General features: G+C 35.0%; 1 protein-coding gene and 1 long non-coding RNA gene across 5 annotated transcripts in view; both read left to right on the top strand.

Annotated features, from left to right (window-relative positions):
- The window catches only part of LOC117329509 (protein Fe65 homolog), a 178,566-nt gene extending 165,081 nt beyond the window's left edge, over positions 1 to 13,485 (top strand). For 2 of the 4 annotated variants that reach the window (XM_033887473.1, XM_033887472.1), the window contains 6 exons: positions 5,217 to 5,332; positions 6,144 to 6,217; positions 6,810 to 6,918; positions 7,116 to 7,181; positions 8,057 to 8,290; positions 9,834 to 13,485. In XM_033887473.1, coding sequence (XP_033743364.1) covers positions 5,217 to 5,332; positions 6,144 to 6,217; positions 6,810 to 6,918; positions 7,116 to 7,181; positions 8,057 to 8,263 — 572 coding nt within the window. In that variant the 3' untranslated portion in view covers positions 8,264 to 8,290; positions 9,834 to 13,485. The remainder of the gene's footprint in view (positions 1 to 5,216; positions 5,333 to 6,143; positions 6,218 to 6,809; positions 6,919 to 7,115; positions 7,182 to 8,056; positions 8,291 to 9,833) is intronic. The other 2 variants (XM_033887475.1, XM_033887474.1) reach the window with 2 other exon arrangements.
- A 469-nt stretch (positions 13,486 to 13,954) lies between these two features.
- On the top strand, positions 13,955 to 16,401 carry LOC117329508. The gene is made up of 2 exons (XR_004533225.1): positions 13,955 to 15,274; positions 15,434 to 16,401. It is a non-coding gene; the product is annotated as an uncharacterized LOC117329508 (long non-coding RNA).
- The last annotated feature ends 217 nt before the right edge of the window (positions 16,402 to 16,618 follow it).

Here is a 16,618-nt window from a genome sequence, read left to right as displayed (position 1 = left end):
CAATTACATCTACATCTCACTACACCTCCATTTACATCTACATCTCACTACACCTCCATTACATCTACATCTCACTACACCTCCATTACATCTACATCTCACTACACCTCCATTTACATCTACATCTCACTACACCCTCCATTTACATCTCGACATTCTCACTACACCTCCATTACATCTACATCTCACTACACCTCCATTTACATCTACATCATATCACTACACTCCATTTACATCTACATCTCACTACACCTCATTTCACTCTACACACTTTCTCCACTACACCTCCATTTACATCTCACTACATCCTCCATTTACATCTACATCTCACTACACCTCCATTTACATCTACATCTCACTACACCTCCATTTACATCTACATCTCACTACACCTCCATTTACATCTACATCTCACTACACCCCCATTTACATCTACATCTCACTACACCTCCATTTACATCTACATCTCACTACACCTCCATTTACATCTACATCTCACTACACCTCCATTTACATCTACACCCACTAACCTCCATTTACATCTACACCCACTAACCTCCATTTACATCTACATCTCACTACATCTCTCCATTTACATCTACATCTCACTACACCTCCATTTACATCTACATCTCACTACACCTCCATTTACATCTCACTACATCTCCATTTACCATCTACCATCTCACAACTCATTTACTCTAACTCACTAACCTCCATTTACATCTACATCTCACTACCATCCTATTACATCTACATCTCACATCACCTCATTTACATCTACATCTCACTACAACCTCCTATTACATCTACATCTCACACACCTCCATTTACATCTACATCTCATCTTACACCTCCATTTACATCTACATCTCACTACACCTCCATTTACATCCACATCTCACTACACCTCCATTTACATCTACACTCACACCTCTCCATTTACATCTACATCTCACTACACCTCCATTTACATCTACATCTCACTAACCTCCATTTACATCTACATCTCACTACATCTCCATTTACATCTACATCTCACTACACCTCCATTTACATCTACATCTCACTACCTCTCCATTTACATCTACATCTCACTACACTCTCCATTTACATCTACATCTCACTACCTCCATTTACATCTACATCTCACTACATCTCCATTTACATCTCACTACACCTCATTTACATCTACATCTCACTACCCTCCATTTAACATCTACATGCTCAGCACTCACCTCCCATTACATCTACATCTCACTACATCTCCATTTACATCTACATCTCACTACACCTCCATTTACATCTACATCTCACTACCTCCATTTACATCTACATCTCACTACACCTCCCATTTACATCTACATCTCACTACACCTCCATTTACATCTACATCTCACTACACCTCCATTTACATCTACATCTCACTACATCTCTCCATTTACATCTACATCTCACTACCTCCATTTACATCTACATCTCACTACACCTCGATTTACATCTACATCTCACTACACCTCCATTACATCTACATCTCACTACACCTCCATTTACATCTACATCTCACTACACCTTCATTTACATCTACATCTCACTACACCTCCATTTACATTCTACATCTCAACTACACTCTACAGTTATATCTACATCTCTACATCTCCATTTCTCTACCTCACTAACCTCCATTTACATCTACATCTACCTACACCTCCAGTTCATCTAACATCTCACTAACAACCTTCATATACATCTACATATCCACTACACTCGTCCATTTACATCTACATCTCACTACACTCTCCATATACATTCTACATCTCAGCATACACCTCCATTGACATCTACATCTCACTACACATACATATACATCTACAATCTCACATCTCATTTACATCTACACATCTCAACACACGACACCTCCATGTCTACATCTACATCTCACTACACTCTCCATTTACATCTACCACTCTCACTAACTCTCTACATTTACATCTACATCTCTCGACTCCTACACCTCCATTTAGCATCTCATCCCACTACAACCTCTATTTAAGCAGCTACATCTCACCTACACCTCCATTACATCTACATCTCACTACAACACCTCCATTTACATCTACATCTCACATCTCCATTTACATCTACAAATCTCACTACACTCGTCCAGTTACATCTACAATCTCATCTACACTTCTCCATTTAGCATCTACATCTCACTAACCGCCATTTAACATCTACAGCTCACTACACCTCCATTTACATCTACATCTCACTACTCTCCTGTAGTTCACATCTCACTACCCCTGTATTTACATCTACATCTCACTACCTCCATTTACATCTACATCTCACTACACCTCCATTTACATTTACATCTCACTACCCCTGTATTTACATCTACATCTCACTACACCTCCATTTACATCTACATCTCACTACCCTCCATTTACTATCTACATCTCCTACACCTCCATTTATATCTACAATCTCCTACACCTCCATTTACATCTACATCTCACTACATACCCTCCATCTACATCTACATCTCACTACACCTCCATTTACATCTACATCTCACTACCCTCCATTTACATCTACATCTCACTACACCTCCATTTACATCTACATCTCACTACACCTCCATTTACATCTACATCTCACTACACCTCCATTTACATCTACATCTCACTACCCTCCATTTACATCTACATCTCACTACACCTCCATTTACATCTACATCTCCATTTACATCTACATCTCACTACACCTCCATTTACATCTACATCTCACTACACCTCCATTTACATCTACATCTCACTACCCCCTATTACATCTACATCTCACTACACCCTCCATTACATCTACATCTCACTACCTCCTATTTACATCTACATCTCACTACACCTCCATTTACATCTACATCTCACTACCCTCCATTTACATCTACATCTCACTACACCTCCATTTACATCTACATCTCACTACCTCTCCATTTACATCTACATCTCACTACACCTCCATTTACATCTACATCTCACTACACCTCCATTTACATCTACATCTCACTACCCCTGTATTTACATCTACATCTCACTACACCTCCATTTACATCTACATCTCACTACCTCCATTTACATCTACATCTCACTACACCTCCATTTACATCTACATCTCACTACACCTCCATTTACATCTACATCTCACTACATCTCCATTTACATCTACATCTCACTACCTCCATTTACATCTACATCTCACTACACCTCCATTTACATCTACATCTCACTACCCCTGTATTTACATCTACATCTCACTACACCTCCATTTACATTCTACATCTCCACTACCATCCATTTAGGCATGCTACATCAGTCTCACTACACCATCCAATTTACATCTACATCTCACTACACCAAATCCATTCCATCTACATCGCACTAACCTCCTTACATCTGACATCTCACACATCTCATTACAGTCTACATCTCACTACACCTCCATTTACATCTACATCTCACTACATACCTCAGTTACCATCTACATCTCACTAACACCCTTCATCTACATTACATGTCACTACACCTCATTTACATCTACATCTCACATACCTCCATTTACAATCTTACAATCTCACGACATCTCTATTTACATCTGACATTCTCACTACACCCTCCTATTTACATCTAAATCTCACTACAACTACATTTACAATCCTACATCTCACTACTCTCCATTTACAGCTACCAATAGTCACCTAAAACCTCCATTTACATCTACATCTCACTACACCTCCATTTACATCTACATCTCCATTTACATCTACATCTCACTACATCTCCATTTACATCTACATCTCACTACCCCTCCATTTACATCTACATCTCACTACCTCCATTTACATCTACATCTCACTACACCTCCATTTACATCTCACTACACCTCCATTTACATCTACATCTCACATCTCCATTTACATCTACATCTCACTACACCTCTATTTACATCTCACTACACCTCCACATCTACATCTCACTACACCTCTTTACATCTACATCTCACTACACCTCCATCCATCTACATCTCACTACACCTCCATTACATCTACATCTCACTACACCCCATTTACTCTACATCTCACTACACCTCCATTTACATCTCCTACACTCACTACACCTCCATTTACATCTACATCTCACTACACCTCCATTTACATCTCACTACACCTCCATTTACATCTACATCTCACTACACCTCCATTTACATCTACATCTCACTACATCTCCATTTACATCTATATCTCACTACCTCTCCACTTACATCTACATCTCACTACACCTCCATTTACATCTATATCTCACTACACCTATTTACATCTACATCTCACTACACCTCCATTTACATCTACATCTCACTACCTCTCCATTTACATCTACATCTCACTACACCTCCATTTACATCTACATCTCACTACACCTCCATTTACATCTACATCTCACTACACCTCCATTTACATCTACATCTCACTACACCTCCATTTACATTTACATCTCACTACACCTCCATTTACATCTACATCTCACTACACCTCCATTTACATCTACATCTCACTACACCTCCATTTACATCTCACTACACCTCCATTTACATCTCACTACACCTCCATTTACATCTACATCTCACTACCTCTCCATTTACATCTACACCCCACTACCTCTCCATTTACATCTACATCTCACTACATCTTCCCCACCCCACTTTACCTTTAACTCGATGCCCCCTTTCTCCAGGTAATCCAATTTCTAATTCTCCTCCCAGGAATCTGTCCACACATAAATATCCTTTCCTCAGCTGGCTTTACTTCACATCCCCAGATTCACGCCCATACCTGGTTTGTAGCCACACCCTATCATCTCCCTTCTCACCACCGCCACACCTACCATTCCAGCCCTTACTGACTCTTCCCAAAATAATTTGTTCATTCTAGAAAAAAGATTGTGTAAACTTAACACAAATGTTAATGATTATTAGTGAATTTGACCTTATTTATAAGAAAATGAATAAGACTTTCAACTGAGTTAGTTGATGAAATTTTGTCAGTGAAATGCCAGAAAGGAAAATTAGAAAAATATTTTTTAGGACTTGGTAATACAGAGGAATTGTATACTTAATGTCTTGAGTTGTATACATGTACTGGGATTATATACTTCTGTTTATAGGCACAGAGATAATTAATGGCGCTATCGACGCTGCACTCATGAGAGTTCCACCTGAAAAATGGCTGTTTGTCAACGTGAATATTGCTCCCTCAACCATCACCATCTCAGAGCATGGGGTAGGTGACTTGTGGCTTCCTGTCACAATGAGGTTTACTCTTCCTATTCAATGTTCACTGATCATGATCAAAAAGACCACTTCCTTTCCAAACCTGTGTTTGAAATTGCTTTATATTATGTGTGTAGATAGATTAGGTTATGAAAAGGATGCAAGGAACAGGATCTGTCATTCGACAGTATGTATAGGCCTTTAAGTATTGGATATCACATAAAACTATGAAGAGGATGAGAGAAACAGAATCTGGCATTTGACAGTATGTATAGGCCTTTAAGTATTGGATATCACATAAAACTATGAAGAGGATAAGAGAAACAGAATCTGGCATTTGACAGTGTATAGGTCATTAAACATTGGACATTATGTAAAACTGTGTGGAGGATGAGAGAAACAGAATCTGGCATTTGACAGTGTGTATATGCCATTTAACATTAGACACAGATAGATAAACTGTAGGTATTGATCTCACATTGTGGCTCATTTAGGAGCAGAGGAAAATTGTCTGTGAGAAGACTGTGAAATACTCTTCAGAGATCAGGTTTTAAACTGTCATTGGAAACCATTTTTGTTGAGATAGGTTTATCTATATTAATAAATTGAAGATATACAATGTTTGATTATTTTACAATTTCATCAAAAAATATCGTCAACAGGATATTGTACTTCACAGTGAGAGAGGAATTCATTAATCAAACACAGGACGTTAGACAGCGTGGAGGCAGACTCTCCGAGTCGGGTGTCATGGAATCAATTCAGTACAGTAAATGTATATTTAGATTTCAAACACTCATTTTGTTTTTCTCTTTTTTCAGAAACCTGAGAACAAAATTGATGAGTGTCGGGTGAGGTACCTGTCCTTCATGGGAATATCTGTAACCAATCCAAAGTAAGTTGTGAGTGGATCTAATCCCGAGTAAGTTGTGTATGGCCGAAGGGAGGCTCATTTCAGGCTTGTCTGACCTGGATCTTCTATGTCATTTCAACATATTTCATTGATAGATGCATGCAGTTATTGAAATGAACAGTTATACACAAAACATACTGTATTTTCCATCCAATAGAACTTCCAACTGATTTCAAACTTTGCAGACCTTGCTACTGTATGACTTGAGTTGTATGTCTTAGGAACATTTTGATTGGACAATGTCTTAGGAACAGTTTGATTGGACAGTGTCTTAGGAGCATTTTGATTGGACAGTGTCTTAGGAGCATTTTGATTGGACAGTGTTTTAGGAGCATTTTGATTGGACAGTGTTTTAGGAGCATTTTGATTGGACAGTGTCTTAGAAACATTTTGATTGGACAGTGTCTTTTTGACTGTTCAATTGATGTTTCATTTCCATATTTGTGTTCATTTGGATACAATAATGACTGTATTTTTCTTTACATGGGGTCAGTGTATATTGTTCTGCCCTGTAGTATTATTTTATTTTATTTTGTAGCATTTTAAGTATATGATTATATGGCTATACTTCTAGGGTGTGTGCGTTCATCAATCATGGTGCCGAGGACCAGTTCTATGCCCAAGTGTTCCACTGTGAACCAACCGCTGGACCACTGTGTAAAACTATAGAGGCCGCTTGTAAGGTAAGTTACCAGAGAGTCATACTTAGCTGTCTTATATGGAAGCTGTCTTATATGGAAACTTTGTGGTCTGTACACCTAAATGTGGTAAATATACATTCACTGGGTAATTTTCATATCAGTGTATAAATCATCAAAACTGGCAGTTAAATATTTCGGTATTTTAGTGTAGAAGAATAACATTTATTTGTTTCATTTAGCTGCGGTACCAGAAGTGTTTGGATGCCCACCCAACAACCCCAACCCCCAAACAAGCCACTGGCAAGGTAAGACTTCAAACTCCAGACATTAGGTTAAGTTACAAAACTTCTTTACGCTCATCCTCAATACTCCAGGAGTTACCTTCCCTTCCATTCTCTGCATCCCTGGAATATGTCATATGACAAAATTGAAGGTACACAACCAGCTATTTGATTGGTGTATGGGGAAGAAACTGACCAATCACCAAGCTGACGCATATCTTTTGAAGGTCACAAAGGAGAGCCAACCAAGATTAAAGGCAAGTCTCAAAGGATCAAACTAGTCTTTGTTTTATCCACTAGGTGGTGTGACTGAGCCTTCAATTTTGTCATGTCGTATTCCTGGGTACAGAGAGCGAAAGTGAATCATTGCTTTACTCTCTACTTCTTGTCATTTTCTAATGATTTAATCAAATTTATTTTTAATTATAAATCCTGCACTGTTATGTAGCTCCAATGTGTCCACTTCTAGACTTACATGATAAGGACTGCTCAGTTGTGTTTTGTTGTTTTTTAAATTCTTATTTTGTTATTTCAATAATGAAATGGTTTTGTGTTTTAAAGAATTCTTATTAATTTGAATTTTGTGAATCTCACTCTCTGTACATATTTTATTTCTGATTCTTCTTTGTACTTGGTAACATGAAATGTTTGTGTGTACTTTCTTTCAAATATTTTTTGTGAGTACAAACTTTTGTGGTTACCCCATACAACGACGATATAATAAACATTTTCCGTGACATTCTCGAAAACAAAAACAAAAGATTATAAGCAATGAAAGTTTCATGTTATCAAGTATGTTAAATTTCTCTATTTTTGTTTTATTACTTCATTGTTTTGTAATCTATTGTGCTGTGTTTATTGATTTTATTTCCTTTGTTTTGTACCCTGTACCCCTAAAGACAATAAGTGAAGCTCTCAAATCCAGTGCTCACTCCGTTCAAACAAGTGTCAAAATTGGGGCCCAGTCGGTGCAAGCTGGGGTGAAAACAGGGGCCCTTACTGTCCAAGCAGGGGTGAAAGCAGGACTTTCCAGTGTCCATAGTGTGTTTTCACGGTTTAAAAGTAAAACATTGAGTCCCAAGGAGGAAACTCCGACAGAAAGCTGATGATGAGAGCAGATCTATAGACCACATGTAAGATATATACTTTGATGGTAATCATATTCATATAGTGAAACTAACATCCATAGAATTAACAAAGTTGAGTGCTTAATCCCGCATTGAAACATGTGATACAAACCTGGTAAGTATCCGACATTTATACAGAGTAGTCATTCAGTCTATATTTACCTATGTAGCTGCCACTAATCCAGTTAGTATTCAGCTACCACTAACCTAGTTGTTCTACATTCTAGCCACCATTTACCTGGTTGTCCATCTTTCTAACCACCACCAATATACCAAAGTTATCCCACTCTAACCACCCTAACCTGGTTATCCATCTTTCTAAACCATAGTTATTTCATTTTAGCCACCACTAATAGTTATATCACTATAGCCACCACTAATAGTTATATCACTATAGCCACCGATATACCATAGTTATATCACTATAGCCACCACTAATAGTTATATCACTATAGCCACCACCAATAGTTATATCACTATAGCCACCACTAATAGTTATATCACTATAGCCACCACTTATAGTTATATCACTATAGCCACCACTAATAGTTATATCACTATAGCCACCACTAATCATTATATCACCATAGCCACCACTAATAGTTATATCACCATAGCCACCACTAATAGTTATTTCATTTTAGCCACCACTAATAGTTATATCACTATAGCCACCACTAATCGTTATATCACTGTAGCCACCACTAATAGTTATATCACTATAGCCACCACTAATAGTTATATCACTGTAGCCACCACTAATAGTTATATCACTATAGCCACCACTAATAGTTATATCACTATAACCACCACTAATCGTTATATCACTATATAGCCACCACTAATAGTTATATCACTATAGCCACCACTAATAGTTATATCACTATAGCCACCACTAATAATTATATCACTGTAGCCACCACTAATAGTTACATCACTATAGCCACTAATAATACCAGTGGTATGGTTATGTAAAGGCCATGCCAGGGTTTAGATTTCCCTAAATGCTTTTGCTTTAAAAATCCAGCTTTTTTACAATGGTGGCTTGGGTCTTCTAGATGTTATATATGTTTGAGAGTTGTATAAGAGTTTTAAAATCTTATTCATCACTTACTTATTAAATTGTTCGTTGTGACTTCAGAATTTAATGCCTGCTCATTCATAAATATTCAATATGTTCAGGCCTGTACAGCACTTTCTGTGGTAACTTCAATGATCACTTATAAGAACATTAAAAAATCACTCATTTTGAAGTTTGAATTAACTTAAAGTATTTGAGGTTGATACAAAAGCTATCCTAGTATAATTACTCTCTGAGAAGTGTAGATATCACAAGAGAATGTCTGTTATAATTGTATTCCAGTGTTCATTCTTACCTATCACCTCTACATTCCTATTGTTTTGTAATTATTGTATTCCTACCTATCACCTCTGTACCTTCCTATTGTTTTTTTTTGGTTCTGTGTATCTGTGTGTTGTACGTTTATCATTTCTGATTACCGTAACACGGCCATACATGAATAATAAGAATTCTTAATCTGATTTCCAGACGCTCGGTGCTTGCTTCAGACATAGTGTCCAGAATATGATTGAAACACTTAAGTCTCCCACTAAGTAACCATGGCGACAGCTGCTAGGGTGGTTTTCAGCCCCTGCCAAACACAGCCTGGCTGTTGTACAAGAAAATGGAGGCGTTGTGCATCAGACTTTCATTGTTTATAGAGAGGTTCCTGGCATGTACTGCACATGTTTTCTGTGGTCAGGTGACACTCTTTGTGAAGTAGCTATAGATATGTGTTTAGACACTATAGGTCATAGGTTAAACTAAATATAGGTCATAGGTCGGACATGCCAATCAAAATGTCATTATTGTACAACATCCATTGTGATTATTACACTTTTACATGAAAATATGATAATGCTTTTGATTTTAATGTGATGATGCATTTAAGTGACACTAATATATGATGTGAATGTTTCAAACATTCACATGACACTGATTTAGTATATGAATGGACCAAACATTCGATTGACATTGATTTTGATTAATATTTTAACTATGTGCTTGATGCATTGCAGTATCATACCAGGAGCATTTTGATGTGTGAAATTTGTCAGTTGTGGATACAAAATTTTGTAAAATCTGTATCATCAAGCTGTTTGTTACTATATTGTCTTTTATTAAGAGTGTTACCAAATTTTTTTTTTTTTTTCATTAAACTTTGTCATGATTATAAATATGTTAGAGTAGGACATTGCGATATTTGATTTTTGAATTGCAATATTTACTTAACTCATCAACTGACATAATGATCAGCACTTGCACGGCACGGATTATGTGTCCTTCATTGGCTATGACTGCTATTGGTTGTCATGGTTACACCTGTCTTTGTGTGCAATACCAGTCACTCGCATCATCAACTGTAGAATTATAACCATTGACCATCATCGCCGTACCTGTAGCCCACTGTGTGTATTGTGGTAGAGATCAGCTTGTGTTCTGTAGCATTACTCATAGGTGATCTGGTGACATAATCAGATTCTCAGTATCATTTTAGATAAAGTATGATTTAGATTTTTGTGTTGTTAATAGATATTTAAAATTGTTTAAATCTGATGATGATGCAGGTTTGAGACATTTTACACCACAGTAACAATTAAATTTTAATTTCATTTTTTCCTAAATGAGGTAATAAGACCATTATTTGCTATTTACAATGTTTTTATAAGGTGTGATTTATTTACTTAGAAGATCTGCAATATAAGATCTTACGTTTATTACTTTTGTTCTTGTGATCATGCTACCCTGATATGTTTTTTTATGAAGAAAAATAAATAGAATTACTTTTAATTACCTGTTAAGATGTTTTATTATGTTGTTGAGTCTTATGTAAGACTTCTACGACATGTTTTTTTTTTTTTTTTTTTTTTATAAGCGTGATATTTCAAAACTTTACCCTTTGAATGATGGTAAAATCTGATTTATTATTTAGACAGATAGGAAAGGAAATCTTGTTGTGTTAGACTTGTAGTAAAGTTAGATCTTGTTTACAAGGCTTCTAACTTTAACATAATCATATTTAAGTACAGCATACAAACTTTTCCCTTTAAAAAATAGGGATTTTTTTCTGAAGAAAACTCCAATATATAATAATCTCATCAACTTATGCATGGTCACATATTTATGCAAGCCAATACTGTATTTCTCTGTTTTCTACCAAATAGCTGCATTGTTAGTTAATTTTTAACTGCTTTAGTTTATTTTCAAACTACAATGTATTAAACTAGTTTATACCTATATCCAGACCAGCTGCCTCGTATAACTGTGTATTTTTTAAATATGAGACATATAAATATATATAAGTAAGTTATAAATGAAGCATTTATTATGAGGTAAATGTATTAGTTTGTGATAAACTTGTTATACCTATCTAGTATCAAGTAAATGATTATTGAGACATTTATATATTAATTGACTAGTCAAGATCAATTTGAGGAGTTATCTCCCTTCAATATTCTAAAAATAGTTTCTGTGAGACAATCCTGTATAAGGACAATGAATTAGAGTCCAACATAACCAGAGGCTATCTCCCCTTTCACTTCCTGTGCTGCATTTATTCACTTGTTATTTACTCTGTAAAATGATTCAACAGCCGAGTAACTCTCTCCAACTGTTAATTGTTCTTTATATTTGGTGGAATTAATCATATATAATGTTATATTTGTTGCATTCCAGATTGTGATAAAATCATTTCAAGAGTTTTATATAATGTTAAATGTTCCAGAATTGCATGCGTACTTAAATTGGCAAATACAAAATAATATTCTGATTTTTATTAATAACTCTGTACATATCTGAAATTAAACTGATTTTATCAGTAGTTAAACCTAAAAGTAATAGATGACATCTTTAGTTATGCAAATAAAAACCTTGCTTCTTTGAAATATGATTTGAACTTTGATAGAAATGCTCCTATAACTAGTTAACATTACCCTGCCGTAGGTACAGATTTCTACCCCTGGTATATTGGTATATAGATGGCCTTAAGCTTGTAGAATATTTGCCCTACCTTTTACACTATCTGATATCTTCCAGTGTATAGTGCCATACCCTTGTTATATACTGTATACATATACTGCTTTTATTATATATACATTATGTTGCCTTTGTACCTACATTTTATATATAAACAAGTCTTATGTTCTGTTTGGTTTAATATGGAATTTTAAAACTATACCCCAACCTCTGTGTTGTGTAAACCAGAGGGTATAGATAATATTTGTTTTAAAATATTTAAACAAACACTCTTACTTCCTATGTAATTTTGTTTGTTTGTTTCAAATTAAACTTAGAATCTATAAGGTTATTTTAATTAGTGTGCTTCCTTTATCCAGCCATAATAAAAATATCACGGGGAAATATCTGCTTAACTCCACACTGTTGAATTATAAGTTAGGTCAGTAATATATTGTTGTAAAATTAGTGTATTTATGCATACACTGTTCAAGTTTTGTTTTAACTAGAAAGATATTTTAATGTTGAATTAGACGCAGAGATTTTTTTGTTTTGTTTTTTTTTGTTTTTTTGGACAATTGATTTTTTAAGGTTTTAATACTTCAAAATATCAGAATGAAGAATTTTTTTCCCTTAATGCATGAAAATGAGGACTTATATAATTGAAGATAATGAAGATTTTGTGATAGGTTGATATGTAGATGGTCTTGTAGTAACCAGCAATGCTTAAAAAACCTACATAGCAATGACATGTTTTGTTTATTTGGACTGTTAAGCTTTAGAAAGTGTGATTACAGTCCGGTATTATTGTTGTATTTATTAGTTATACAAAATATCAATTGTTATGTATACATGTATATTACATTATCCAAGTATAACTCTCAAATAAATGTGTATTAAGTTATAGGAGTATTACTCTGTAATTGTGTTTTAAGTTATACAAGATTTACTCTGTAATAGTGTATTACATTATAGGAGTATCACTCTGTAATAGTGTATTACATTATAGGAGTATCACTCTGTAATAATCTATTACATTATACTAGTGTTACTCTGTAATAGTGTATTACATTATACTAGTATTACTCTGTAATAGTGTATTACATTATACTAGTGTTACTCTGTAATATTGTATTACAGTATAGGAGTATCACTCTGTAATTGTGTTTTAAGTTATACAAGATTTACTCTGTAATGGTGTACATTTATTACATTATATTAGTATTACTCTGTAATAGTCTATTACATTATACTAGTATTACTCTGTAATAGTGTATTACAGTATAGGAGTATCACTCTGTAATTGTGTTTTAAGTTATACAAGATTTACTCTGTAATGGTGTACATTTATTACATTATATTAGTATTACTCTGTAATAGTCTATTACATTATACTAGTATTACTATGTAATATTGTATTACATTATGTTAGTATTACTCTGTAATATTGTATTACATTATATGAGTATTACTCTGTAATAGTGTATTACATTATACTAGTATCACTCTGTAATAGTGTATTACTTTATACAAGTATTACTCTATAACTGTGTATTACATTATATTAGTATTACTGTATTATTGTGTATTATGTTATAAGTGTTACTCTGTAATAGTGTATTATATTATATGAGTATTACTTTGTAATAGTGTATTACATTATACAAGTATTACTCTATAACTGTGTATTACATTATACTAGTATTACTTTGTAATAGTGTATTACATTATATGAGTATTACCCTGTAATATATATTACATTATATGTGTATCACTCTGCAATGATGTATTTTGTTATACGAGTATTATAACTCCAGTATACATGTTTGTTAAATCATTTGAGTACTTTGTACCTATATATTACGTTAAATGAGTATTACTCCTGTATACTTGTGTATTACATTATACAAGTGTGCCCTTGTTTGTTATATTATGGGTAATTCTTAGTACATACATATTATGCTATGCTTGTATTACTCTTTAGTGATATGGCTGTTTGTTTACATCTGGGTTAGTGACCTTCCTGTAGGTTGTGTAACTTTCAAACGGACAGTGTTCCTGGAATTACTGACAGCGTTCATGGAAATACTGACAGTGTTCATGGAAATACTGACAGTGTTCATGGAAATACTGGCAGTGTTCATGGAACTGCTGGCTGTGTTCATGGAAATGCTGGTATGTTCCTGGAATTACTGACAGTGTTCCTGGAATTACTGACAGCGTTCATGGAAATACTGACAGTGTTCATGGAAATACTGGCAGTGTTCATGGAACTGCTGGCTGTGTTCATGGAAATGCTGGTATGTTCATGGAATTTCTGGCAGTGTTCATGGAATTACTGACAGTGTTCATGGAAATACTGGATGTGTACATGGAAATACTGGTACTACTTCAAGTGTAGTTCGTTTGGTAGGAGCTTTACATTCCAGACCTTAATGATTTAAATTGAAACTCATTTTTTACCTATAATTATTTCAGTTGTGAACCTTTTTTTACATATGATGATAAAAGTATTTCTTTAATATTATGTTGTACAAGTTGGTCTCCCTACAAAACTTTCTTAAGAAGTGTGGCCTCATCAAAGCAATCCTTATATTATTGAATATTAATCTCACTTAAATCCAACTTTAGATTCAAACTGTACCTTATTCTTCAAGGTTTAGAAATTGTCTCCCCTTTTTCAGATTCTGCAATGACCTTATTCTTCAAGGTTTAGAAATTGTCTCCCCTTTTTCAGACTCTGCAATGACCTTATTCTTCCAGGTTTAGAATTTGTCTCCCCTTTTTCAGACTCTGCAATGACCTCATTCTTCCAGGTTTAGAAATTGTCTCCCCTTTTTCAGACTCTGCAATGACCTTATTCTTCCAGGTTTAGAAATTGTCTCCCCTTTTTCAGATTCTGCAATGACCTTATTCTTCCAGGTTAAGTAATTGACTCCCCTTTTTCAGACTCTGCGATGACCTCAATCTTCCAGGTTAAGTAATTGTCTCCCCTTTTTCAGACTCTGCAATGACCTTATTCTTCCAGGTTTAGAAATTGTCTCCCCTTTTTCAGATTCTGCAATGACCTTATTCTTCCAGGTTAAGTAATTTTCTCCCCTTTTTCAGACTCTGCGATGACCTCAATCTTCCAGGTTAAGTAATTGACTCCCCTTTTTCAGACTCTGCGATGTGTGTGGTAAAAAGGTTGTTTTCTTTTTAGAGCGATCCACCTGTAGAACAGGAGGTCATACATTATGTCTGATTGAAATGATTGTTTTACTTCATTTTTGTTCCTCGTGTTAATTGATAAGCTGGATCTTCTGTTGATCCTCGGCTTATGTTTACGATGTTTTTTTGATATGCTTTGTTGGCCAGTATTGATGAGTTTTTTTGTTTTTTTTTGTATTTATTGCGTATATATTACGTGTATTGATGGACACATTTACATACTATTATTATGCTATGTTTATGTTATAAATCTGTACTGCATTTTATTCCCATTATTATACATCTCGACAAGCCTGAGTTCCATTCATCTGCTGTGTGTAGATATTTATATATAAACCTTAATGCATAATGTAAACGTTGTAATTAGCTTACAAGCAGGTATACCTATGTATAGTCTGGAGGCTAGGATTTCAAGTTCTAGGGGATTTTTTGTCTCACTTTTTCAACTCGTTAAGACGTAGTTGTCTCCCTTTGTCTACTCTCATCAGATCACATCAATATGAAATGAGACAATGTTGATTTAAATGTTAAAAAATATTTCAGAGTTATTTTCTTAAATTATATAAATTATATTTCCCTTGAGATTTTTTTTATTCTTCCTTTCTTCGTTTTCTATTGATAGAATCTTCCTACCCTAGATCTTCATCCTATTTCCTTGTAACCATGCAAAGCGACTTTCTTGTCGGGGTCTGTTTTATGTATCATTGTCATCATGCGACCATATACCTAGATGTTCTTCCTCATCACTCCGGACAACGCTTATCTCACCACCATTTTGTGTTGTCATGGCAATGTCTGGTTATACAAAAGCTTCCTGTTTTGTGACTTGTATTATCACATGAATACCGTGGAGAGAATCAGGACGTGGAATAAAATCAGTTACCCATATCTACCACAGATTTCTGTTGTTTGTGTCACGAGTCTAAAATATGGACATATCCATCACTCTGTACATGAGGTATATTACAAATCATTCTCTGTGTAGTGGAACTGGACTGGGCTGGGCTGAAGTAGCTCAAATGCTTATAGTGTCTGTCTAAGAGTTCTGAGGTCTTGGGTTCGAGTCCCAATCTGGTCGTTGCATTTTTCCTCTCTAGCAGAATTAGCTA

This window comes from Pecten maximus, chromosome 6, assembly GCF_902652985.1.
Source record: "Pecten maximus chromosome 6, xPecMax1.1, whole genome shotgun sequence".
Classification (NCBI taxonomy): Eukaryota; Metazoa; Mollusca; class Bivalvia; order Pectinida; family Pectinidae; genus Pecten; species Pecten maximus.
The sequence above is the reverse complement of the archived record's forward strand: the minus strand, read 5'-3'. Positions and strand labels throughout refer to the sequence as shown.